Source organism: Beta vulgaris, chromosome 8 (genome assembly GCF_026745355.1).
Source record: "Beta vulgaris subsp. vulgaris cultivar EL10 chromosome 8, EL10.2, whole genome shotgun sequence".
Lineage (NCBI taxonomy): Eukaryota > Viridiplantae > Streptophyta > Magnoliopsida > Caryophyllales > Amaranthaceae > Beta > Beta vulgaris.
In genome coordinates this window covers 61,220,987-61,248,159 of record NC_079209.1, presented here as the reverse complement: position 1 = coordinate 61,248,159, position 27,173 = coordinate 61,220,987, and the positions used below count along the sequence as shown (strand labels likewise).

General features: G+C 37.8%; 3 protein-coding genes across 9 annotated transcripts; all 3 read left to right on the top strand.

Annotated features, from left to right (window-relative positions):
* The first annotated feature begins 1,839 nt into the window (after nt 1-1,839).
* Nucleotides 1,840-3,238, top strand: LOC104895922 (uncharacterized). Its single transcript, XM_010682568.3, has one exon. The coding sequence runs from the start codon at nt 1,869-1,871 to the stop codon at nt 3,231-3,233; it is 1,365 nt and encodes a 454-aa protein (XP_010680870.1). The 5' UTR covers nt 1,840-1,868; the 3' UTR covers nt 3,234-3,238.
* Nucleotides 3,239-6,918: 3,680 nt separating this feature from the next.
* Nucleotides 6,919-11,924, top strand: LOC104902493 (E3 ubiquitin protein ligase DRIP2). The gene is made up of 5 exons (XM_019251380.3): nt 6,919-7,597; nt 9,085-9,449; nt 10,220-10,270; nt 11,096-11,168; nt 11,748-11,924. Exons 1-5 carry the CDS (start codon nt 7,436-7,438, stop codon nt 11,922-11,924), a joined length of 828 nt encoding a protein of 275 aa, XP_019106925.3. The 5' UTR covers nt 6,919-7,435.
* Nucleotides 11,925-13,391: 1,467 nt separating this feature from the next.
* On the top strand, nt 13,392-24,122 carry LOC104902394 (AP-5 complex subunit mu). Of its 7 annotated transcripts, none has more exons than XM_048634304.2 (10): nt 16,586-16,727; nt 18,303-18,397; nt 18,493-18,672; nt 18,769-19,002; nt 19,930-20,222; nt 20,339-21,228; nt 21,847-21,903; nt 22,697-22,744; nt 23,227-23,315; nt 23,625-24,122. In XM_048634304.2, exons 3-10 carry the CDS (start codon nt 18,563-18,565, stop codon nt 23,680-23,682), a joined length of 1,779 nt encoding a protein of 592 aa, XP_048490261.1. In that variant the 5' UTR covers nt 16,586-16,727; nt 18,303-18,397; nt 18,493-18,562; the 3' UTR covers nt 23,683-24,122. The 7 variants fall into 7 exon arrangements, 6 of the variants coding, with proteins under 6 accessions (XP_048490257.1, XP_010688460.1, XP_048490261.1 ...); XM_048634302.2 differs by having other exon boundaries at nt 18,488-18,672; XM_048634303.2 differs by having other exon boundaries at nt 16,591-16,732.
* The last annotated feature ends 3,051 nt before the right edge of the window (nt 24,123-27,173 follow it).

Here is a 27,173-nt window from a genome sequence, read left to right as displayed (position 1 = left end):
CTTACACAATAACACTCGCTCCATCCCATAATATAGTGCATACTTCATTTTTGGTGGGTCAAACTTTAATATCTTTGATCGAATATTCTCATTTGTATATATAAAAAAACATATTCATGTGAGATCTTGTTAGATTCGTGTCAATGTGTAGTTTCATAATATCAACTTTTTGTATTTTTTTATTAATACGGAATTGAAGATATTAAAGGTCAAAGTTACGTCTTGAAGACCGTGTAAAAAAACAAGCACTATATTATAGGATGGAGGGAGTATAAGATAAGATGTATTAAATTTTAGAAGTATAATTTATTAGCTCGTAATTGTAGGAGCTATAATTGTACTCACTCAATTTCATAAATACAAGACAATTATTTTTTGTTTAATCGGCGTGTGTGTTATTTTTTATTCGCATAATATAAACTAAATTAGTATTTAGGCTCGGATGATGCCCCACGGGTTTCTCTGTGCTATAATTTAATAGTAGTTAAATAAGCCATCTCATACTAATTTAAAAAAGTCATCTCAGTCATTATATGGATTTCAAAAGTTTTTCATTCATATATCATCATTAATTTTGATTAAATAAGCAATAGTAGTATGCTGGCGTGGTGGTTCGAATCTTTACATTAACAATGCTTCTTCATTTTTTTTACTATATGAGAAAGACTTGGATAGAAGGTTATTGAATGAGAAATGGTAACACGTGACACATATATGTTCTTAGGAGCGCATTTTGATATATTAGTATAGATTATAAAAAAACGAATGATCAATTAATGTCTTATATTATAATGAAGGTTTCCTTTTCTTAATCATATCCTTCAATTTATAGGAGGGATAATAATCTGCAAGATATAAGTACAAAGATATTTAAGCAAGATGGAAAGAAGTCCAAGGAGGTGTTTCCTATCCAAAAAAACGTGGTTAAGGCTTCAGAGATTGTGCAATGCAAGAGAAAAGAAAAATCACTTTCTTCTTTGGTGGATAATTTGCCAAAGATAGCATATCAAAATATAACCACCAAAAGAAGATCAAAACTTAGTAGTAGTAGAAAAACTACTCTTTTACAAGGACCTACATTCTCCTCTAAAGAGCCAAGTAAAAGAAATGATGATTCTTCTCATAAAAAGGAAACTTCATCAAAGCCAAGTAAAAGAATTGACGAATCTTCACAGGTAATGTGTGAATTAATTATAGGTTAATTCACAAAATCTAGTACTATAGAAGACTAGAGGTCAAAATTGTTCTTTGTAATCCACCAGTGATTACAATTTCTATCATACATCTACGGTGTACCGTGAGCATGGTACATCAAAGGCTATTTTCTCGCTCGTTGCTCATTTGAAGAACTCCATATGAGCAAAAAATAGCACTGGATGTAACTTGCAAATGGTGCACCCCGGTACATAGTGAATGTATTCACTAGTGATTTGTCATATCGTAATTGAATTTCATAATCAAAGTTTATTTCGACCGATTTTAGAATGAAATTATTAGGCCTTATTATGTTCAACTTTAAGAAATCAATATTGATTTGTTATTAAAATTTAATTGGTTTAGGGTTTAAGAAATCAATAAGAAGCTTCTTATGCTATATTATAATTCAAAAGGATAGTTGTTTAAGAAACATTTGAGACCAAATCATAATTTAATGAAAAATTAAAATAAACCTTTGATTAATTTGGTCTTTCTTTACCATCATTAATTTTAAAATATTTTTCTTCCCATTTATTTATTAATTAAGTAATATTTGATTTAGTGATATTATGTTAGATACATACTACAAACATTTCTTCCTTGAAAGATAGGATTCTCTCTCCCTCGAAAGATAGACTCGTGCCCCCTTGCTAGGGTTTCATTCGCTTCTAATGGCGGATGATCTGGCTGAAAGATGCGCTAAACTAAAAATTAATGCTGATGAAAACACTGTTATTGAATTAGGGAACGAGGTTCCTACGGAAATTGATGATAAACTATCTTTGAGACTCGTGGGTCGATTACTGACAACTAGGGCATTTAATATGGACGCTTTTAAGCGTACTATATCTCAAGCTTGGGGATTACAGAAGCGGATTATCATTAAAGCAATTGAAACGAATTTGTTTGTGTTCCAATTCTTCCATTGGCGGGATAAGGAGAAAGTAATGGCGGGACGTCCATGGTGCTTTGACCAAAACCTGCTTGTACTCAATGATATCTCGGGCGATGAACACCCAGCACAAGTGCTACTATCATACTCGCCTTTTTGGGTACGTATTCTTAACTTGCCGTTTAACTGTCGGGGTGAAGCAGACGTTCATGCTATTGCGTCTGCGTTGGGTGTTGTGATGGAAATTGAATCGGATGAGCTAGGTATGGATAAATTCTGTCGGGTCCGCATCATGTTAGACATTAAAAAACCCCTACGTCGTTTTCAGAAAATTAGGGCAAAAAACAATAAGGTTATTACGGTGGAATTTAAATATGAACGATTACCCTTTTTTTGTTTTTTGTGTGGATGTATGGGGCACCATGAAAAAGATTGTGATGAGGTTGATGAGGACGATGGCGCCTCGAGCCTGGGGTGGGGTTTGTGGCTAAAAGCTTCGCCTCGAAAGGGATATACGCAACAAGTTGATGAGGCGACTAGGGTTCTGAAGGGACAAAGGAAACTATTTGTGTGTAAAGACTCAAATCTGATGTCTTATTTGGACTCCACTGGAGATATGAGAGGGCAGGAGGGTTTGATGAATTTTTGTGGGGAGAATATAGCTGGTGAAAAGAATATAAGTGAGCATGGTTTAGTGGGTGGACAAAAGGGAGAGAGGGAGGTTGAAGGGAGTACACAAGAGCAAGGGAGGGAGGATAGGGGTGTGTTGAAGGATGCTGTTGTGGAGGACCAGTTGACCAAAGGGGGCGCACGCAAGGGGGGGTGTTCGCCGGTTGTCTCGGGGAGCTCACACCTGACTTTCTCGGTGGGGTGTGGGCAGTTAAAGGAAAGGAGAAAGAAAGTGCAGGTTAGGCGGACTCTGAAGGTTCCTAAGAAGGCTGGTGGAAATGAGCAGGTGGAGGGGCGAGGGGAAAAAAGAAAAGAAGGGGAGATGGGGCTTGCTGAGGGAGACGAAATGGATGGCGGATTGGTTAAGCGCCTATGTAGGGATGGTGCTAGAGAGGATGGTGAATTGATGGATGAGAGCTACGTCTCTTTTCAAGTAGCGGAGGTTGGTGATGACCAACCCCGCGAAGAGCAATGAAAATATTGAGCTGGAACTGTCGAGGGCTTGGCAACCCTCGCACAGTTAACACTCTCCGGGACTGGTGCTGGAGAGATAGGCCGAGTATCGTGTTCCTGATGGAAACGATGATAAACAAGCAGGCGTTGGAAAATGTGCGGAGAAAATGCGGTTTTGAGAATGGTTTGTGTATAGGTAGTGTAGGTTTGTCGGGGGGTATGGGAATCTGGTGGAATGATGTCAATGCTATCATTCGCTCCTTCTCTGCTCATCACTTTGTAGTGGATATTTGCGATGAAAATGATGCTTTGGTATGGCGTGCTGTGGGGATTTATGGATGGCCGGAAGCGTCCAATAAACATTATACTTGGGAGTTGATGCGCCAAATATGTGTGGGTAATCATACACCTACGGTTGTATTTGGCGATTTCAACGAGATTGTAAGCTTAACGGAGAAATTTGGGGGGGCTGTTCGTGGAGAGAGACAAATGGATGCCTTCCGAACTACGATCGATGATTGTCGGTTACTTGATTTGGGATATAAGGGCAGTATTTATACATGGCAGCGTGGTATTTCGATGGACACCCTTGTGAAGGAACGGCTTGATAGATATCTAGCAAACAATGAATGGTGTACTATGTTTCCATATAGGGAGGTGCTTCACTATCCGATTTTTAAGTCGGACCATGCACCAATATTGTTGAAGTTTGGGAAGGATAAAACGAGATATGCGAAGGGTAAATTATTCCGCTTTGAGTCTCTTTGGCTCTCGAAAGTGGAGTGCGAGCAGGTGGTGTCGAGGGCGTGGAAGGCGCAGGTTACGGAGGATATTATGGCGAGAGTAGAACATGTTGCGGGATCGTTGGCCACCTGGGCCAAAACTACTTTTGGGGACGTGCAAAAACGAATAAAAGATGCGGAGCGTAGACTCCATAACCTTCAAGCTAAACCACCAGATGGTTTCATTCTACAACAATGTCGTGCTATTGCTAGTGAGCTGGACGAACTGTATAATCTAAAAGAATCGTATTGGCATGCGCGAGCTCGGGCTAATGAGCTCCGTGATGGTGACAGAAATACATCTTACTTCCACCATAAGGCGAGCCAGCGGAGAAAGAGGAACTCAATAAAAGGCCTTTTCGATCGGGATGGTGTGTGGCGTACCTCTAAGGAGGAGTTAGAGGGTATCATCACTCAATACTTTGATGAATTATTTGCTGCAGGTAACCCGTGTGAGATGGAGGCTGCTGTGGCGGGAATTGAGCCTAAGGTTACGTCGAGGATGAACCAAGATTTGTTAAATGAGCCGAATGGGGAGGAAATTAAAGCTGCGCTATTTGAGATGCATCCAAACAAGGCCCCTGGAGTTGATGGTATGCACGCATTATTTTTTCAGAAATTTTGGCATGTGGTTGGTATTGATGTTATAAATTTTGTGCAAAAATGGTGGCGAGGCGAGTTGGAGTTAGCTGGGGTAAACCAAACGTGCATTGTTCTTATTCCTAAGTGTGCTAACCCGAAGTACATGACGGAATTCCGCCCGATAAGTTTGTGTAATGTTATTTATAAAATTGTGTCGAAAACCATGGCAAACAAATTGAAAAAGTGTCTGGAGTCGTTGATATCTATTAATCAGAGTGCTTTTGTCCCTAAGCGTTTGATTACGGATAATGCTCTTATTGCTTTTGAGATATTTCACTATATGAAACGGAAGGGTGAGGGCAAAGATGGTACGGTGGCTTTGAAGTTGGACATGAGTAAGGCTTATGATCGGGTAGAGTGGAGTTTTCTGGAGAAGGTGATGTTAAAATTTGGCTTTGATGTTGGATGGATTCAGAAAATAATGTGGTGCCTGCAAAGTGTCTCATTTTCTTTCAAATTAATAATACAGTGTGTGGCCATGTTGTTCCGGGCAGAGGTTTACGGCAGGGTGACCCTATTTCCCCATACTTATTTCTACTGTGTGCAGATGCTTTTTCTATGTTACTTGATAAGGCAGCAAGGGAACGAGCTATCCATGGAGTGCGCATTTGTCGTGGAGCCCCGAGAATATCTCACCTATTTTTTGCAGACGACAGCATTTTATTTGCTCGAGCTAATTTGCGGGAATGTTCTCAGATTGCAGATATTATCAAGTTATATGAGAGAGCCTCAGGACAGAAAGTAAATTTAAGTAAGACGGACGTGGCTTTTAGTAAGAAAGTCTCAGTGGCGCGACGGGAAGAGATTGTCGATACATTGGGGGTTAGAGAAGTTGATCGTCATGAAAAATATCTGGGGTTGCCGACAATTATAGGCCGGTCTAAAAAAGCGGTTTTTGCATGCCTTAAAGAGCGAATATGGAAGAAATTGACTGGGTGGAAGGAAAAGTTGTTGTCCCGGCCCGGGAAAGAAGTGTTAATCAAAGCTGTGGCTCAAGCTATCCCAACGTACATGATGAGTATATTCCGTCTCCCTGATGGTCTAATTGATGAAATTCATGCTTTGTTTGCGAAATTTTGGTGGGGCTCTAATGATGTTGAAAAGAAAATGCACTGGCATAACTGGAATCACTATGTTTGCCTAAGGCAATGGGAGGAATGGGATTTCGGGATCTTAAATGTTTTAACCAAGCTATGCTTGCAAAACAATGCTGGAGATTATTTGAGAATCCTCATTCGTTATTATACAAAGTTTTTAAAGCTCGTTATTTTAAACATGATGAATTTTTGACGGCTCATAGAGGTTTTGATCCTAGTTACTCATGGAGAAGCATTTGGGGTGCGAAATCATTGTTGCTAGAAGGGCTACGATGGCGGGTGGGCAATGGTGTGAGTATTAAAGTTTGGGATGAGGCGTGGCTGGCTGATGATGATGCGAATAAAGTGCCCACACCCACGGCTGCTGCTGAGCCGCATATCCTCGTGAGTGAGCTCATAGACCACGAGTTGGGGTGGTGGAATGAGGCGAAGGTGCGTGAACAAATGGTGGAGGCTGATGCAGACCGAGTACTCAATATTCCACTCTCAAAGTTCTGGCCTCGTGACGATAAATTTTGGTGGCCGAGTAAAACTGGAGTATACGAGGTGAAGTCAGGTTATTGGATGGGCAGGCTGGGTAAAACACGGGCATGGCAGTGGGGGCGGGGTTGATTGAAATGGATCTCTGGAAGCACGTTTGGGCGATTGAGGGCCCGAATAAGTTGAAACATTTTGTGTGGAGAGCGTGCAAAGGTAGCCTTGCAGTGAAGGAACGTCTTTTCTACAGACATATAACTCCTGATAACTTGTGTCAAATTTGTGGTGGGATAGAAACTATTATTCACTCCCTATTCTATTGTAAACATGCGGTTGAGATGTGGAGACATAGCCGGTTTAGGGATGAGATACAAGCTGCCCCCCATGATTCGTTTGCGGAGTTGTTTCGATGGATGATAACTATGCTGAGTAAGGAAGACCTACGCATTTTCTCTACTCTAGCGTGGCAGCATGGACGTGCCGTAACCACGAGATCTTTGAACTCACTCCACCTTCCCCATCACATGTGGCGACTGGTTATTGTAAAATGGTTAGGGACTGGTGCGAGCATGCTGCGAACACAAGCTGTCCGGGCCGGCTGCAGTCCGGCATTCCATCGAGCGTGGGTTGGCACAAGCCGGATGTGGCTGGTCAAGGTAATGTGGATGCATATGTTGGACCCAATAGAGTAGTGGGGTTGGGGGCTGTCTTCAGAGATAGCGCAGGTACATTATTGATGGCTGCTGCCACAAGGATGAATGTGGAATGGGATGCTAGACTCGCTGAAGCTGCGGCAGCTCGTTTCGGGGTGATGATGGCTCGTCGAATGCAATATCCGAAGGTGTGGCTGGAAGGTGATGCTATGACAATTATCTCGGCCGTGAGAGGAAAGGAGCGAGGCTACGCCCCATTCTTTTCTTTAATATCTGATGTAATTACCCTTAGTGAGGGTTTTGAAGAGTTTCGATGTAGCCATGTTAGAAGAGCGGGGAATACCGTTGCTCACTTAGTAGCGAGATGGGAAGTGAACTTCCATAGTGAACGTATTTGTATGCACTCTTTTCCCCAAAGTGTGACATCTTTGGTGGAGCTTGATTTAACATAATAAAACGGTTTCTCGCGTTTCCTCTCAAAAAATATTATGTTATACACTAAGAGTTTTTATTTATGAGTAATCTATACAGCAAAAGATTGATAGAGATAAAGAAGTTAAAGGACCATTGGAAATGACATGTGACCTAAACCAACTTCCGAATCTCATAGAAGACGAAGATCTAAGCAAATCAAAGTCCATTGCAATTTACGATCAATCTATAATAGATACTCCTCTTCACAAGAACAAGAGTCACGAGCTCAAAGGCAAAGGCAAAGGCAAGGAAAGTATAGAGGTAAGTAAATTCCCTAATGTAAATATGAACTAGTCTAATTAAGATAAAATTGAAATCAAAAATCAAATATACACTGATGTCATGAAAATTCATTGTTATCTAATAATATTACAACGGTTTTTTCACCAGGTACCCCTGTGGTTTTTTAAAATTCATGGGGTACCCCTGGTTTTAAAAAAATGCACAAGGTACCCTTATTGTTTCAATAAAATGCACCAAATGCCCTTAATGACTAACGGTCTTAAGTTTCCGTTAGTCATTAACCCTAATTAGCCCTCTAGCTCTAATTAAACCTTCTAACCCCAACACCTCCACACCCACCCCCTACCTAAACCCTAACCCTAACTACCACCCACCCACTACATCCCCCTTCTACCTTCCCCAGCCCCTCCCCACCCACTCACCACCACCTGCAACACCCCTCCCTCCTTTACCCACCCTTCGCAGCAGCCGCCCTTCCCCCCACCCCCTGCATCACCCTTCCCCTCCCACACCCCCGCGGCAGCCACCCTCCCCTCGCAGCCCCATCCCCTTCCCCATTCCCGTCGCTTTTCGTCGATTTCCCCCACCCCCACCCCCGCGGATGCTGTTCTTAATTTCTCTCTCCTTCTTCTTCATTGATTTTCTTGATTTCAAAAGGTTTTCGCAAATTGATTTCGCAAAAGGTTTTCGAAAACCATTTTCAAAAACCTTTTCGAAAACGGTTCTTGATTTCGAAAATGTTTTCGAAGTTGATTTTCGAAAATGTTTTCGAAATTGATTTTCGAAAATGATTTCGAAAATGTTTTTGAAATTGATTTTTGAAAACAGTTTTTGAAATCAAGAATGGTGGTGGTTGCTGCTAGGGGAGGGGGTACGCTGTCGGGGTGGGGGTGGGGGTGGGGGTGGGGTTGGGGGTGGGCATGGGGTTGGCGGTGGGTTGGGGAAATCAAGGGGGAAGGAGGCCTGCTGCAGGGGGTTGTCGGAAAGGCGGCGCGAGAGGGAGGTGGTTGCCGGCGACGGAGAGGGGTTGCCGTCGAGGGGGAGGGGAGGGGGGGCTGGGGTTGTTGGGGGGTGGTGGGTTAGGGGAGAGGAAGGGAGGTGGTGGTGGTTGGGTGGTGGTTGTGGGGTTAGGGTTTCAAGTTATAGAGTTAGGGTTTAGTTAGTTAATTAGGGCTTAATTAGGGCTTAATTAGGATTTAATTAGGATTAGAGGAGTTAATTAACCCTAATGACTAACAGAAACTTGACACCATTAGTCATTAAGGGTATTTGGTGCATTTAACTTAAATAATAAGGGTACCTTGTGCATTTTTTTTAAAACCAGGAGTACCCCATGAATTTTGAAAAACCACAGGGGTACCTGGTGAAAAAACCCATATTACAATATAGTATTGGTTCATGAATCGATTATTTTCTAATATGAAGTACTTTACCAGCCTGAAATTAATATAATTATTACCTTGTTATTGATATATTATTGTTTATCTTATATGGTAATCTTGCAGGATACCTTTTCATCGGAATTATCTAAGCACAAGATAAAACACAATATTGATGACGAAGATGTACAAATGTTTGCAAGAAAAGTTGATCTAAATGACCCCCCAAATCTCCCAATAACAGACAATTTAAGCAAGTCTAAAGGCAAGGAAAAAATGGTGGTAGTAGGGCACAATGAAGAGGATTCTTTAAGTACAATGAAATCTGAATTACTTAAAAAAGTTAGGAGGCGTCAAACAAAAGTGGCAATATCTCAACCAACCAACCAACAAGAGAATGCACCTATTGACACTGTTGTCAAAGTCACAACAAGAAGACCTGAAGGAATATCAACCCCAATTTGGTTCACTTTAGTTGCTGCCAAAGACCAGTAAGATTTTTAAGTACTTCTTCCGTTTTTTTTACATGTTATATTTTATATTTTAGAAAGTTTCAAATTAGATGTTACACTTTTATTTTGAGTAATATATTCTCTCTATTTCTCTCCTATCACATATTTATATGGGACCCTTTTGTTTTCTTTCTCTCTATCTCTCACCTCTCCAAAAATTGTCTAAGAGTCCGTGATTTGAAAAGTATAACATGTAAAAAAAAAAAAAACAGAGGAAGTAGTGTATTTTTATTCAAATGTATCTTACCGTATCTTTTTTTTTAAATTAAGGTTGATCTAATTTGTTGGAGGCTCTCCTATACTTCTATGACAGAGTTCGACTTTCTTCCCTTGTCAAGTGGAATCCTACAAAATTCTTCCCGTAGTCTCGTTTATAAAGGATCTTCATCTTATATGGAAAAAAAAGTCTTATCTTTACTTGGTCTTAAGTTGCTTAATTTTTTTGCAAATGTATCTCACCTTTTTACTTGGATCATGTATTTTTTTTTTTGGTGAACTAAGGAAATATTAGATTAATTACGTTGTCTGGCTAAATAGGCTAGTACAATCCGAAAATAAAAGTTCATTTCAATAGTTAGGAATGAGTGGGATTAGCCTAACTACATTAAGGGATTCCATCCTGTTACAATGTTTTTTAGCTATTATATCCGCAACTTGATTATCTTGTCTTTTAATGAACGTGATCTTCATCTGCTTGAAGTAATGCTTGACCTCTCGTGTTTTCTTTGATATTCTTGCTTATGATGTAGGAAAGGAGAGGCATCATTACCACATATATCACCCAATTGTTTGCGTATAAAGTGAGTCTTTTCATTTTTAATCTCAATATTGCTCCCTTGTATTCATATGATGTGTAGGAAAGGAGACTAATCTCAAACATATCTAATTTAAATGATAAAGTTGACTAATTTATTGCATTGTGTAAGCTGCCTAAGTATATATGGATGATTTGCTATTAGGGAAATGATGACAATAGAATGCTTGTTAATATGATATGTTTTTTTATACGTTCACTTTTCCTCCATATTTGAGTTTATAACTAGTTTTTGTCCAGGGCCATGTGTCCCGAATTATTTACCGACGTGTTAGAAATATATGTCTTTAAATGATTTTCGCCCACAAAAACTAACATGGACATTATAGTGTAGTTGGTTAGTGCATTTGCATATCAAATGAGAGCTCATGAGTTTCATTTGATTGTATGGAGGAGGGGAGAGTACATGTGACAGCATGACAATTATTTGTTTTGAGTTTTAAATATATATATATATATATATATATAATATATTATATATATATATATATATTATATATATATATATATATATATATTATTTTCAAGATTTTTATTCATTCAATTATGTAAGTTAGGTATTTTACATCAATTATAAAAGTCGGTAAAATTAAATTAAAGTTGAAACGATATTCAAACCTTGTGTAGAGATAGGAGACACATATTACATTGTAGATGAAAAATACATCATATTTGACCAGATCCCTAATGAAGTGCATATTTCAAGAATATTTGTCAATTGGTCGTGTATCAAATTATTTATTTATTTATTTTGTCAATTTAGAAGTGCTTTAATTTTATTATTCTTACTAAAGCACATTTTTCATTGAAGGGATGAAAACTTGCCTATTTCAGTTGTTAGAAAGTACATCGCCAAAAAACTCAATCTCACTAATGAACATGAGGTATGCTTTATTTAATTATTTTTACCTTCTTGAGTGTTCATTCAAGCTCGTACAATTAAACAAAACTTCCTTTTGTAGTTGAACATACTTTCATATTTACCTATAAAGGATATATGAAGGTCCAATTTTTTCACCTTATTTTTGTTTAATTAATTTGATTATTAATATAAAAAAAAGTTACATGTATATATATCAATTCAAAATCATTAGGTCATGTAGAGTGTTATCCAACATATGAGTGAATCTAGTATATATTACTATTCTCTTTGTTTTTTAATACTCCGATTCCTGAGTTTCTTTTTAATTATTACACTTACATTTTTGTGCATGTCAATGCAAAACTTTTAGAATATATCTCAAGTTTTGTATTTGTAAAAATTATAAAATATATATATATATTAATAAAATACATACTAAGACGAATTTAACAAGATCCCACAGGACTATGTTTTTATTCTCGTATAAATCACAAACAAAGATCAAAGTGCAATTCATGAATAGTGTAACAATTAAAAAGAAACGAAGAAAGTATATACAAGCGGATAACATTTTTGTTTAACATGTCTAAATCTGAAACAGGTGGAGATAATGTTACATGGTCATCCTGTGATTCCTTCATTGAGACTTCGTAACCTTGTGGATGTTTGGTGTCAAACTGCACCAAGTGGAACTCAGGAAATCCAAACCTCAGTTGGGAACTCAGCTAAAGACTTTGTGTTGCTTCTATCCTATGCTAGAAAAGTGGCATCTCCTTAATGACTACAATGAGAAAAATGAGAATTTAAGAAACTTAATTTGATTGTTGGTTAATTTCTTTTTGAATTGAATATGATGACCAAATGTCATTTGAATTTTTTTCATTTTTTTCATCAGCAATGTTTTTATACATGTTTCAAGTAGTTGGTTTTTAGAAACTGACAATTAAAAAGTGAAAACCACTTTTTTTTGATTTCCTGTTTTTGATTTTTAGTTTTTAAAAAAATTGAAAGTAAAAAAACGATAATGAACGGGCCCTAAAGGAAGTAATTTGTGTTCAATGTTATGTTGGCCCATAAGCAACATACTTCCTTTTTCTATCAACAATATTCAAATTTGGAGCATTTTTATCTTCTAAAATTGGAATTTTATCAATCCTAATATATTTTTAGCCTACATAAGTGAATACAATATATAATAAACATTCTGACTTTACAAGCGACTCATTCTGTGATCAAAGATAACAATGGCATGAAGGGGACAAAAGCCTAAGTTTTCTATTCATAGGAGCAAGAAGAATAGAAGCGAATGGTTGTTGATCCATATCCTTTACTTGTGCAAGAACGGTCTTTTTCATTCCTCGCTCGAGGACTTTTATTTTCGTGCTTAGATTTTTGTTTGTTTTTTCTGCAAAAAGTTGACTTGGGTGCACTTCTTCTCATATTCATAACATCTAGCTTTAGATTTCTCCTTAAACAATCACCATACTCCTCAAGACTTCTACATAAAGATCAAGGAGACATGGATCTAACTTAAGAGCAACGAATACAAAAGAGTGTATTGTAAGCCTGATACACCCATGACTGTATTTTTTATACTCATTGTTCATTTGAAATTTCCAAATGCGTGATATTTTGCACAATAGGATGAGTTTCAGGTCTATTATGAATGAACTCATAAGAGCCTAATCAATAAATTTTGTTGACAAAATATTTCTTTATGTTTTCTGTCTACTCCCTTTTGATCATTCATATTATTATTACCAAGTGTTTATTTATCATAATTTAGATCTTTGTCTTTTATGCTTGTATATATATTTCTCTTACCAACATTTTAAGATCTTTGTAAAATGATTGCTCAAATAATAAGTCAACTTATAATTACTCAATATGTGCTCATAATAAATCACATGCATACAGTCTCATCTTTCTCTATTTTACCTTTTATCTCCTTTTATAAGAAAAAGTTGGATACTATATCTTTCTCATTTTCGACAATCTAAAATCTTATTATAAATCTATATATATCCACACAATCAAATGAGACATCAAACAATAAAAACGTGTATGTCAAAATTCGAATCCATGCCCTCTTATGCTAATGTACTAACCGACTATATTACGATATTCATTATTTAAAGACGAGATATTATTTTCATTTTTAAAGAGTTCAAATACACGTTGGTAAATAATCCGAGGTGAATGTATCATTCTCAAACACAGACGACTAGTTCACTTCAATTTATGAGTATAGGCTATAGACTATAGTCGACCAAATCACAAGACTTTTAACCACTCTTCATGTTCAGCATGCCATCTACGGAGAGCAACATCAGCAGCAGGTGCAGCATTCGAGCTCTTTGGATCCTCAACAATGTCGATTTCGTCGTCTTCTCCAGGTTTTCATTTTTACCTTCTATTCAAATTCGACCTTCATCTTCATTTATCTGCAAAATTCTTTGTTAATTTAGTAAACCCTAACATTATTGATTTTTTTTTTTTTTTTTTTAACAATCGTCAATTTCGTACTTTGCGATTGAATTTCAAATCCCTAATTCGCTTATTTTCAATTTCAATTCAATCTGAGTAGAAGGTTTCCTACTGTAAATCGTCGATGGCGTGCCGCCTGTAATGCTCATAATGCTCAAAATGAGAAGGTTGCGATTGAAAATGATGATGATAAACCTACTGTGTCGGCTTCACTTCCCTCTGATTTGGAGTTATCGGAGGCGTTTTCTAATCGAAAGAAGAGGTTTGAGTTTTGTGTATTGTATCCTTTGAAAATTATTATTGTTATTACTGTTTGACTGTAGAATTATATGTATTGTGTTTGTGTCAAATTTGTGATGATAAGATTTTGAAATGCGTATATTATGGAGTATGTTACTATCAAGGTTATGTTCTCTTCGCCTTGTACTCGTATTGAGTAACTAAATCCCGCCCTGATTTTTTCTAGGTATAGCCCTAAATACAATAGAGCCCCGCCCTAGTGTATATCCCATTTCCCCTCCCATTTTTTTCATACTCTATATCCTTTGCACTCTTTCTTTCCTCCTTAGTCCCTTTCATCCATCATCCCTTCCCCACTTCTACCACCATTGCATAATCTCACTTCTATCACCATTAGATTAGAGGACCAACAAATTCGGCGACCTAACCACCAATGCCGGTCACCACACTTAAATAGAGACCTAGTCATAGAGAAAAAGGAAAATCGTTGGTAAATTAATTAAAGAAGTAGAAGACGCCGAAAAAGGAGGGAAATCGTCGGAAAAGTACCACAATTTTTGCCGGAAAATCGTGAACACATATGGCCAGTCGTCTGCAGCAAACGTCTAACCATATGGGAGATCCTCGGAGATTTCAATGCTATTTTTTTCTTTTTTTTGTTTTTTCCTTAGTTCAGCAAATTTCTTGTGAAGGGTAAAAAGGGGTAAAGAAACTTTGTGTTGATTGTCCTCTAAATGTAAGTTTTCTTCTTGTGCATCCGGGAAAAGTAAGTTTGGATAAGTTAAGTGTAGAGACAATGAGTTTATATAAGTTAAGTTTAGGGCAGATAAGTACTAACAGCTACAATAAGTCCAGATTAGTTAAGATAAAGTTAGTTGGGGGCTAGTAAGTAAATATCAGTTCGAATGAGAGAAAATTAGGTGAAGAGAATGCAACATCTCATGTGGGAGCAAGACCTCCAATAATTATGACATACGCGAGACGTGGGAAAAAGAAGAAAAGGGGTGAGAATGTGGAGAGTAACAGAATTACAGAGGATAATTAGTGAGGTGGCAAAAAGGTGTCAGAGAGGTGAATCATTCTCTTAGTGATCCTTGTCTATATAAAGAATGGGTCTAGAGAGAGAGAGAGTTTTTAATCCAGAAAATTGTTGAGTGAATTCAAGTTAGTAGGAGAGCCTTGGCCTCTCGAATGCCATGTTTATCTTGTAAACCTTCAGTTTTGTTAATCAAACTATCTCTCTCTCTTCTTGCTGCACTATTTTCTTACCTTCCTTTCATTATTGTTGCTGCTGCTAGCTTGTGTGAATTGAGCAGACCCAATTCATTACAGAGAATGCACCCTGAGTTATGTAACAGTGTTGTAAGCAATATTTGGTTCTTTAAATTTGTTAAAGCTCAAACGACGTAATGTGATGATGATATGGATGGGCATATTGAAGTTCCAAATGAGGATATTGTTCTGGTAGATTGTGACTTGCTTAGGACAAATATCTAGCAACTCTTTTTGGAGATTTTCCGAGATATGCTGGTATTTTCTCATGCTTGTATGCTGGATGTGAAGCATGTGATGAAGAAACAAACATTCATATATTATGTCGATGACAATGGAGGAGTATGTCACCAAATATATGACATATGATGTACTGACCTTGTTTCATAGTACTTTTCTAAGTTGACTTCTCATAAATATTGTGGATGTGAAAATAACCTTTATTACTGGACCATTGAATCAAATGCATTAGAGATGATGTATTCTTCATAATTTACAATAATAAAGTGGACAATTATCATGAAACAGAGGCAGCATATCAAAGACTATGGTCAATATTATCTTAGTGTAGGTGATACCCATTGTAGGGAGTAAGAGGGTTAGAATTTTATACTTAAATGGATATCTAAGGTGTGGATCTATAAGTAAGAAAAGTTCATATGCTTTTTGTGTGAACGTTATGATTCAAGCGGTATATTTATATATAATAAGTGTAAGTACAATTGAAGGCGATCTCTTAACTATTTTTGTTGTTTTAATAATACAAAATTTACATGTCACTTAAACCTCTCTCTCCTTTTCCCCCACAAAAATACAATGAAATTTGACATATAACATGTAAGCCTACTCTGGTGCTGAAGATGGATACTATTTTCTCAAAAACAGTAGCAATTAACTCAGGCTAATTATTCTTTAGAAAGAGACTTGAATGTTCTCTAGTATTTCCAGCATCGGGGTTCCAATACTCTTTCTGGTTCTTTGTTTGATGTGTCCATCATGTTTATGGGGGAGGAGGTTTATGCTGCTTCTAGAGAAAAAAAGGAGATGGAGCTAGAGACTGTTCTTAGTGTATTTCTCTGTTTTTTCTTCTTCTGCTGTGCTGCCTTTAACTTGAACTTGTTTTATGAGCCTGATGAATTGTGGAACTGGCCGATATTGTCTGTGATGCTACCTTGTTGAAGTGTGTGTGTTGAGGGTCCCCTGATATGTTCTTCTAATACAGCTTCACCATGTGGTCTTAATGATGATGCATCTCTTTTATGTACCTTAACAGAGAGGGATCTGCTCGTGGTTCTGGCATACGCGTCGCTGAATCTGTTCAGGGATCAGATTCTTGGGTTGATGACCCAATTGTGCGTCACATCATAAGTCTCTCTATAAATCGTGAAGAAGGAGAGGACTACTTGCTATGGCCATTAGTTCTTCATGTAAAGGGACCCTACTGCATCTTGGTATTGCCATTGGTGGAGCCGAAGCATTTGGAAACATATGACAGACTGTATAAGAGATCAGACTGTGGAACAGCTGTTGGAATGGACCCTAATCTATCCTCTTTACTGCTCGATCTTCCATCTATCACAGGGTATGGTATGTTACTCATATCGTTTTGGCTCAAGCCCTCAAGCATCTTTCTTTGCCCTGTTTAATTAAATTTCCAGTCCTTAATTGCTGTTATGGATGCAGTGGTAATTTACTATAAATAGGCATCACATGCAATCACAAGATCGTATTGAGAAATTGTTGCACTGTCCAAGCATAAATCACCTTGAACCTGTATTTGTTGCTCAAATGATTTCAACTTTCTTATTTTTAGAGGTTCATAATGAAATTAATTTGGTAGCCAATGTAAAAGTCGCTCAAGATCTTATGGTATAGATTTCTGTGCTTGCTTATTAACCAAAATGCATCTTTCTTTTGTTTCCTTCTAGTTGACTTATTTCTTTGCTCACACTTGCCAATGCTAGTCATTTATATCTTCAATTATCCATAAGCAATTATAGAAAGTTGATGTCTTATAATTATATTCATTCATTTGACAAGATCCCACATAATTATGTTTTTTCTTAAGTTTAATTCATTGAACATAGTCAAAGTGGAGTTTGTGAATAGCGTCCAAGTCACCATCAACAATTGAGAAAAATAGAGGAAGTACCAATTATGTTCTTGAGACAGCATTTAGGGGAACCAAATCTAACATAATCTTACCTGGTCACCCCTAACTAATTAAATACTCACTCCCTTCTATACTCAAGTTTTTATGGGATATTAGCTATTGTATTGGTTATTTAAATCTGAGAATTAATAAATTGGTTCTTTAAACAAACAAATAATAATGTATTGATTTTTTTAATAGAATCTGTGGACATTATTTTATTGATCGAATAATATGGGATGACTGGAATACTATTCGAGAAACAGTTTCCGAAACACCATGCGATCAATTTTCGTTAGAAAAGAAATTAAATTTCTCTGTAGTGTGGATACGACTTTTTTCACTTTGGGGAGAGTAGGAGAAGATTTTTTTTTTTTTCTATTGATTAAAATATTGGTTGTGTAATTTTAGTTAAGAGAAATGATGGGTAGGCAATAAATGATTAAAAATTTCATAAATTACTAAACAAGAAATAGACATACCCTAAAGTTCGAATTTAAAATTAAAAGTAAAGGGGCCATCTATTCAAGTCACTCAGGTACCTTAAAACACATAAGACACGTGGAGAAATAAGAAATGAAGGGAGGAAACCATACAATATCGACCTAGCTATAACACGAGGAAAATAAAGAGTCTCTTTATTTGTGACTTGCAAATTGAATCCTATGTTGCTATTTTTCTTTCTGTTTAGGGCCTTCAGATGTACCTCTTCTTTTGTTGTAGTCTCTTGAAATGGTACCCTTTTATGTCCTTACCAAAGCATTTATGCCTTTTTCTAACATGTCCAACTATTGATAGAAGTTACTCCCATCTTATCTCTTTTCACCTCGTTCTTGATTGTAACTTTTAGAGTATGAGTGCACATCCAGTGAAGCATCCTTATCCCTACAACCATTAGTTTCTAGACCTGCATTTTCGTGATTGGCCAACACTAAGTACAGAGAAAGCAAGTTTCGTAGCTACTCCATATTGCCTCTGAGTGTTTATGGTATTTTCTTATCGCAGAGAACTCCTTAGGTGCTGGGTCTTTTGAGTCATGTAGCTGTTATGGTGTGCAATATCTTCATCGATCTCTTTGCTATGTTGATTGATTGACCCAGGTATTTGAAGCACTCTATCTTTGGAGAAGTAAGATGTATATTTGAATTCCTCGAATTAGATACTCTGCTGATGACCCTCTTTGATCTTAGTTTAGTGATGGGGAAGAATCTTTACTATCGAGGACTTATGAAGTTTGACGAGTGGATCTCGCATTAAGTGGATGTATGAAGTGTAAGATATTGAGCATCAAACTTCTATTAATAAGCAGAAGGATTATGCCTAAGCAAATTAGGTCGATCTCCAGTAAATTAGTCCCATATCCAGCAACACACAAGTAAACATTGAATATCTTCCGTTCTTGTGCAGTGTGCTTTGTCCTTGATCTATAGTTTCAGCACCTTTGGTTGCTCTTTTGAATTATTATATACAGAAGCTCTGTTACGCGGACTCGGCAAATTTTGCCATATACTGGTGTCGGTACGACACAACACCGACACCGGTACGAAATACGTGTTGGATCCGGCAAAGGTCACTTGGACACGGCGACTCTAAACCCTAGATTCTCAAACCCTAGAGTTCGAAGAGGAGAAGAGGAAAAGGTGATAACTCACCTTGACTCGACGACCGGAGCTTCAAACTCGCCGCCGGACCTTCGAACTCGCCGGTAAGTTTGTCTCTTCAGTCTTCACTTCTCTTCCTTCTCTTCTTCTCTCTCTTCGTGTTCTGTACTTCTGTCTCTTCAGTCTTCATCTTTTCTTTTTCTTTTTCTTTTTGTCACAAGTCCACGTGACTTTGTCCCTTTTCTTTTCTTTTTTCTTTTTATTTTCCTTCTCTCCTTTCCTGCTTCTGCTCTACTTTCTTTTCTTAAAACATTATTTTTTCTTCTTAGCCTATGGCTAAGTTGTTCTATAACGGAAGTCTAGACATGATGCTCTCTTGAGCTTCTTTTAAGTGACTAGTAAGGTTGAAGGAAGTGATTGATACTTAAAACCTTACTGCATTCCAACATTCATACTGTTCCCAATTCTCCTCAAATGCTTTCCACTTAATCGGGGTGTCAAATTGAAGCATTGTGGCGCTGCTCCTAGTCCTGAGAACTGATAATGATTTCTGCCTCATGGAGCTGCCTTGATTGGCTACCTTGTCCTTTTAGCGAGATTAGGAATTGCTTGTCTAGGAGCAGATTCTTTGAGACACTGAAATCTCATCAAAGCTAATCCTCTCTTGTGGATCTATATCTTCTAGAGACATGAAAAAGCGTGTAAATTTGGTTTCTCTTGATATTTCGGGATTGAAACCTATGAGGAAGCTGGTAGTTGTCATTGACTACGACAGTCTAGATAATGACACAATTTTCTTTTTGTTTTTTAGCTGTTAATAGAACTGAATTACTGTTCAGAATTTGGAAATGACACACAATTCTCTTAAGCTGTAATTATTTGATGTCTGAAAATGTTTTGAAGGAATATGTTGATGCTTCTTTTTTTATCTTCCTGGTTCTATAAAAGTGTCGGGGACTCTGGGTGGCCTATGATACATTTATATTTATATGCATTACTGAGTAGTTTTGTATGGTTCTTGAACTTGACAGGGCTTTTATGGTTGCACATGTCATTGGTGACATAATCATGGGGGATATTGTTGAACCTGAGATAGCTGTTAGTGTATCTCCATCTGTAGGAGGGCTTCTCGATTCTCTAACCGGCAGCATTGGCATATCGGGCATCTCCGCTAGAGGAAAACCAGCTCCTGCAACAGTCGCAGCTTCCCCTGCATCCCCTGCTTCTCTAGCTGGTTCTGTCATGTCAGATGCTCAAAAAGCTGGTGCCAGGCCTCTAGATAAAGATGTATTACAATCTTTCATTAGCAGCGCGATGCCCTTCGGTTGGTATCTTTTGTTTGTTATTCAGTAATAAATTATAAATTCGATGATGGATGTGATTGCACTAACTTGTAATTATATTAATCAGATGATATGCACTTTTTTATTTCAAATGCAGGTACTCCTTTGGATCTCAGCTACTCCAATCTTTCAGCTATTCGGATGAATGGCTTCTCTTCTTTAGATGTGCCACCTGCAGATGTCAAACAACCAGCATGGAAACCCTATCTTTACCGAGGAAAGCAGAGAATGCTGTTCACTATCTATGAGACAATTAATGCTTCCATGTATGACCGTGATGAGATCCCTGATAGCATTTCGATCTCAGGCCAAGTTAATTGTCGAGCAGAACTGGAAGGGTTGCCTGATGTTTCATTTCCTTTGACAGGCATGAGTAATTCTCGTATTGAGGTCTTGTCATTCCATGCATGTGTTCAAGTTCCTGAGCAAGGTGTCGATAAGCAATCCCTTATGTTTTCACCACCTTTTGGTAATTTCACTTTAATGCGTTACATGGCATTCAGCAACCTTGGACCACCAGTCAAGGGATTTTATCAGCTGTCCATGGTTTCAGAAAATGAAGGTGCCTTTTTATTCAAATTAAAACTTATGGACGGCTATAAAGCTCCATTAGCAATGGAATTTTGTACCATAACAATGCCCTTTCCTCGAAGAAGGGTGGTCTCTTTCAATGGGACACCATCTGTTGGAACTGTGTCTGCTACAGATCACTCAATCGAATGGAAAATTATAACAAGTGGGAGAGGAGTTTCAGGAAAGAGTGTGGAGGCAACATTTCCAGGAACAGTAAAATTTGCTCGCTTACAGACACAAAAATCTCTTGGTTCAGTGAGAGGGACAACTTATGATGAAGACAGTGATACTGAAATGGAAAATTTAAACAATGGTGTAAATATCGAGGAGTATTTGGAGGAAAAGATGAGAAAGGATCTGCCACCAATTGATTTAGAGGAGCCATTTTGTTGGCAGGCTTATGACTATGCTAAAGTGCGTGGACCTAACTCCTTCAAATTCTTGTTCATCTCTGGTGCTTGATTTTCATCTGATGTCTGTCCTGTGTTTCATTTCTAACAGTATTACACGGCTGCTTTTGTTTTCCAAAGACACTTTATTCTATATAACACATTATTAGATACACATGAAAGTAAAGATAAAACTTTTGCTTAACTTGACTCAGTTCTCATATTTGGAGTCTATATGGTTGCAACTTTCACTTTATAGCGATGCTGATGCTTAGTTTACTTTTCACTTTCTCAAGTTATCTTCCACCTAAAAGCGACTTGCCAAAATCTCTGTGAAAGTGAAATGTCTCATTGCTGTGGAGAGTCATTTCTTTCATTATATACATTATTCCAATACCTTTAGAAACCTCTACCTGGGTGGGGTATGGGAGGTTAGATGTATGCAGCCTTACCTTTGAGATAATAGAGAGGTCAAATCGAATATGGAGATATTTCTACTAATAAAATTCTATTCTTTTGCCAGAATGGGATGAATCACTCTGCAGTGTGGCTCTCTTTTTTTAGTTCTTGTATCTATGCTGTGTAATGGGATTGCATTGGCAGATTATCTTACCTTGAATTAACTTGGTGCATGTTTGTGCAGGTGTCCTTTAAGATTATGGGGGCTTCGTTATGTGGAATGTTAATTGATGTTAAACATGTAAGTTTATAGGCTGTCTCTCTCTATCTTTTCCAGTTACCTAGCTTTTATTATGTTTTGTGTGGATATAATGATGGGCATTGAAGTTGTCTGCTAAAAAGACCTCTAGGTGCTAAAAGATATTGATGTAAATTTTGGTTAGGATTTGCTAAATTAAGCATCTATGAACTATGATGATTTTTCTGTAACCCATGTGATCTTGTTGCTTCAATATGGCATTGTCGAAATTTACGCAGTAAATGTGATCATAATTGCCTGGTCATGATTTTAAAGTCACTCTACCTGATGCTCTCTGTCATTCTCTTATTTCCTTTGTCAGGGTTTTTTTTTGGGGGTGGGGGTGGGAAGGGGTGGTGTATTGGTTGGATTTGGAAGGAGATTTATTTGACTTATTTCACTTTATTACCCTTCATTCAACTTTCTTGATTGTATGAAATGAGGGTACCATGGAAAAAAAATCCTATCATGCTCTTTACAATCTGATAAAATGTAGCATATGTGACTTATATCATTAGTGTTTATTATACATCTGTGCTAAGTAGTGTATTTGGTGACTTACTGGTTTTCTCATTGGACTGTTGCTGTTGGTTGAGATTTAAACTCTGTGACCTTTGAATATGGCATTGAGTTTTATATCCCCTTCCTCTTCACAACTCTGTCCACCTGTGTGAACTTGCTTGAGTATCCTGTTAATGCAGTCAATCTATGTCCCAGTTTATTATCTCTTACTGATAGTTTTATCAATGAAGCTGTTGGGTTGTCTTTACTTATGGTATTGTTTGCGTTGCATCAGGTAAGCATCTATCCTGCTGTTAAAGCACCTATTGAGTACTCTACTCAGGTAACTTTCTTTGTGTTCTATAACTTTTTAGTTGCAAATATGATGTCATATAAAAGCATGCAACTTTAATATGAGAATTGAGATAATTGCTGGAAAGTGAAAATCTATTCTAATGAAAATCGGCATGGGTGAGCTTGTTTGGTAATAAGCTCTTGAAAATCCCTTTTTCTTTTGTCTCCTATTGCCTGCATCTCTGTGTATAGAAGTAACTTATAAAATAGTGCCTAGAGGGCTAGAGCAATCTATCCTACCTTCCTCCCTCCCACCCCACCTCAAGCTCTTACCTCTTGTTGCTTACATTATTGTGTATGAAATCTCTGCTTCATGATGTTCTTTTTGTTGGGAAAGCACTTCCAAATAGGTCATCATAGGCGATGCTCCATTTTGTTGGTTTTGAGTCCCAAATAGGGAGCCTTAAATTCTTCTTTACTTGGTAGGTAATCTATCCACATAAGATGGACTTAATATAGGTTTTTTTTGAGGTAACCTTGTTTCAGCTAAGCTGGATTGCGCTCCTTTCTCAAATGACATTATCACATCATCATCTATTGAAGTTTGGCACTTTAGATAGGTGATCTACTCATCTTGTAGTGTACAATTTCCCCCTACCAACATGTCTTGCTCTACAATGTAAGCAGCACATTTCCTTGCGAATTGGACCACAGTGAGTAATAGCACTGACTAACTGCTTTAGGATTTGATATTATTTTTGTGCTTGGAAATGTCTTTGTCCTTAACAAGATCATGATCAATTTGAATTTCATAATAGTCATTTCTTACTCACTGTGTTTCACCCTTAGTTTATTGAATTCCCTCCGATTGTAATCACATTAGCCGGAATTATGTGATGGACTAATATGATCATGTTTCAATTCGACAGATTACTTCCGGAGATTATATTTTGTGGAATACATTGGGAAAATGCCCTTCTGCTGTGATTCCTGTTGCGTAAGGACTGAAATTCATCTCAACTACTCTGTATATGTTAAATAAATTTAACAGACCTAGCAAAGTTGCTAGCTGGTGGCATACATACTGGACAAGATTTCTGATGCATATATGCAGTTGTTGGGGAAATTTTACTAAGGATTTGTCTACCTTTATTGTGAATTTGTGATGCAACCGGGAGTTCTATATTCTGGCAATTGCCACTGATGGATGGTGATGAATAAGAAAGTTCAAGCTCTATAATATCTTTGTAACAGGAACCACTTGCTTATGAAAAGGTAACGACATTCTTGTACAGCTAATTTGATGAAATTTTGAGGTGTCCAGCCAAAAGTTTATTCTAATGGTTATCTATTGTTTTCTTTGATTGTGAAAGGATCAAAGAGCATAACTTTTTTAAAGGGAATAAAGGGTACTATTTTCAATATCATGCCGATTTCGTCTGTCGAGGGTGCATCATACTCCTATCCTTTTTGTTTGCCACATTTTCCATTTTGATGTTCTTGATTTATTGCCCTATATTAGAAATGATCATGAAGATTCATCATCATACTCTTATTTCCAACCAAATATCTGAAAAGTAACTTAGCCAATGGAGCAAACGAAAGGGAACTGAGGAAGTATAAATTCTTTTCCCGTTTTACCTCCATGGATTGAAGTACGCTCCCTGGTCAAGTATTCAATAGTATTAATTTGATATGTGACATTGATGTGCAATAAGGTGTTCTTGAGAATATCATGTTATTGGCAATGTTTCTTATAATGCTACAAATATTGTTTGCCTCTGGGTAGGGCGTATCAACTTTCTGCCACCTCCATGGTTAAGGCATTTGGTTTCGTATCCACTGGGTAGATCTTGAATTCCATGTGCTCATACTTCCAAGGGCTGTAATAATCTGCTGGAAAACGGAACGGTAATTGGATTTGTTTGATCGATTTTCTGATAAGAGGAACATGTAATCTTCAGTAGGGAGGCACATCTTGCTGGGGTGGTACACTACCGGATGAAAATTTCCAAGCTCATTAGGTAGAGGTGGAAGTGTCGAGCACTCGAATGTTGCCAAGCAATTAGAGAGAGAGAGAGAGAGAGTATTTGTCAATCAAGGCCACTCAAGTAGGGGCCTCTGTAAAACATGTAGGGGGAGGACTGAAAGGGTGTGTGTGTTCCGGTACATTAAGGTCAGAAATATTTGATTTTTTTTTTGGAGTAGAAGAACTAACTTACTAAGTTACTAAGTTTAGATGGATTTCAATAAGCTGGAAAGATACTTTTGGTTGATGTCAAGGGATCGTGTTTAAAGATACTAATAATGTAGATTCACAAATTGACTGAATCTAAATTGTTCAAGTATTTTTTTTCATTTCTCGTACCACCCAAAATTACTCCAAAATGAACGTGAAAGCATCCATATATTCGTTCCAAGGAATGAGAGTCCTTTCTAATGACCTACCAAGTCCGTAGGAACCAGTGGTGTTCGGAGCCCGGCCACGGGAAAGCCCAGAAACGTATAGTATAGCCTTCAATTTTGGCTGTTTTGGGGTCATTTTTGAAATTGTCCAGCGCCGGTCATAATTTTCTCCACGAACCTTGCAAGGATTGCCTAAGTAACTTTTAACGCAGTACGTGTGCCAGGACCATTAGAGGTGCCTTAAAGAGCCTCTAAATACACCATTTTTTTCATTTTCGTGCAACCCAAAATTTCCCCGAATTGAACGTGAAAGCATTCATATATTCTTTCCAAGGGATGACAATCCTTTCTAGTGACCTCCCAAGTCCCTAGGAGCCATCTCATGGCATTCGGAGCCCAGGTCACAAAAAAGCCCGAAAACATGTATTATAACCTTCAATTTTGGCTGTTTTGGGATCAATTTTGAAATCGATCGGCCCCGGTCATAGTGTTATCCAGAATCCTTCCTAGAAGTGCCTAAATAACTTTTAACGTAGTACAAGTCCCAGGTACGATTAGCGGTGCCTTAAAAAGCCTCTAAATACACCATTTTTTTTTTCATTTCTCACGTAACCTAAAATTACCCCGAAATGAACGTTAAAGCATTTATATATTTGTTCCAAGGAAATGAGGAATGAGAGTCCTTTCTAATGACCTCCAAACTTCCTAAGAGGCATCATTTGGCGTTCGGAGCCCGGGAAACGGGAAAACCATAACACGTGTATTATAACCTTCAATTTTGGCTGTTTTGGGGTCATTTTGGAAATTGTACGGCCCGAGTCATAATTTTCGCCAGAAACCTTCTTAGGAGTGCCTAAATAACTTTTATCGTAGTACGTGTGCCAGGTATCGTTAGCGGTTCCTTGAAAAGTCTCTAAATACACCATTTTTTTTTCATTTCTCGTGTAACCCAAAATTACCCCGAAATGAACGTGAAACCATTCATGTATTCGTTCCAAGGAATGAGAGTCCTTTCTAATGACTTGCCAAGTCCTTAGGAGCCATCTCGTGGCGTTCGGAGCCCGACCACGGGAAAGTCCGAAAATGTGTATTATAGGCTTCAATTTTGGCGGTTTTGGGGTCATATTTGAAATTGTCCGGCCCCGGTCATAATTTTCCCCAGAAACGTTCCTAGGAGGGCCTAAGTAACTTTTAACATAGTACATGTATGAGGTACAATTAGCGGTGCCTTAAAAAGCCTCTAAATACACCATTTTTTTCATTTCTCGTGCAACCCAAAATTACCCCGAAATGAATGTGAAAGCATCCATATATTCGTTCCAAGGAATGAGAGTCCTTTCTAATGACTTCCCAAGTCCTTAGGAGCCATCCCGTGGTGTAGAGATGTAAATGGATCGGGTTCGGGGCGGGTGGATCGTCACCCGCATCCACTCACTCCACCCGATTCATCCATCACTCGCATCCATCTCCACCCGAATCCATCCATCCATTTGTAATCGGGTTAAACGGATAGATCGGGTGATTAACGCGTGAAATCAAATTGTATTAGGATAAAAAAGAAAAATTACTAACAAGAACCACTAATCCATTTATATAATTATACTTACTATGTAAAATCGTCTCCAAACTAACCATGATCCACATTATTAACATTTATATACTTATATTATCATCTTGTAACTTTTGGGCTATAGATTAATAAAAGTGTAAAAATGAAAAAGCCCAAAATTAAAAAAACTTATATATTTTTTACTTTAAACGGGTGATGGATCGGGTGGTAAACGGATGATGGGTCGGGTGATGGATGAAAAAATATCACCCGAACCCGACCCGCATCCATCACCCGATTATCCGTCCCCCGGCTATCATCCGTTTAAACCGGGTTTTTCACCCACTTAATAAATCGGGTGGAGCGTATGGTCGGGTAATCCACTGGATATTGCCATCTCTACCGTGGTGTTCGGAGCCCGACCACGAAAAAGTCTGAAAACGTGAATTATAGCCTTCAATTTTGGCTGTTTTGGGGTCATTTATGAAATTGTCCGGCCCCGGTCATAATTTTCTCTAGAGAC

Excerpts from the sequence above, each read along its gene's own strand:
- LOC104902493 (XM_019251380.3), top strand. The coding sequence starts at position 7,436 with ATGACATGTGACCTAAACCAACTTCCGAATCTCATAGAAGACGAAGAT. Across the intron at positions 9,450-10,219 it reads TTAGTTGCTGCCAAAGACCA|GAAAGGAGAGGCATCATTAC; the intron begins GTAAGATTTTTA and ends CTTATGATGTAG. Across the intron at positions 11,169-11,747 it reads ATCTCACTAATGAACATGAG|GTGGAGATAATGTTACATGG; the intron begins GTATGCTTTATT and ends AATCTGAAACAG.
- LOC104902394 (XM_048634300.1), top strand. The coding sequence starts at position 13,445 with ATGTTCAGCATGCCATCTACGGAGAGCAACATCAGCAGCAGGTGCAGC. Across the intron at positions 16,728-19,929 it reads GATCTTCCATCTATCACAGG|GGCTTTTATGGTTGCACATG; the intron begins GTATGGTATGTT and ends TGAACTTGACAG. Across the intron at positions 21,229-21,846 it reads AGGCTTATGACTATGCTAAA|GTGTCCTTTAAGATTATGGG; the intron begins GTGCGTGGACCT and ends ATGTTTGTGCAG.
- LOC104895922 (XM_010682568.3), top strand. The coding sequence starts at position 1,869 with ATGGCGGATGATCTGGCTGAAAGATGCGCTAAACTAAAAATTAATGCT.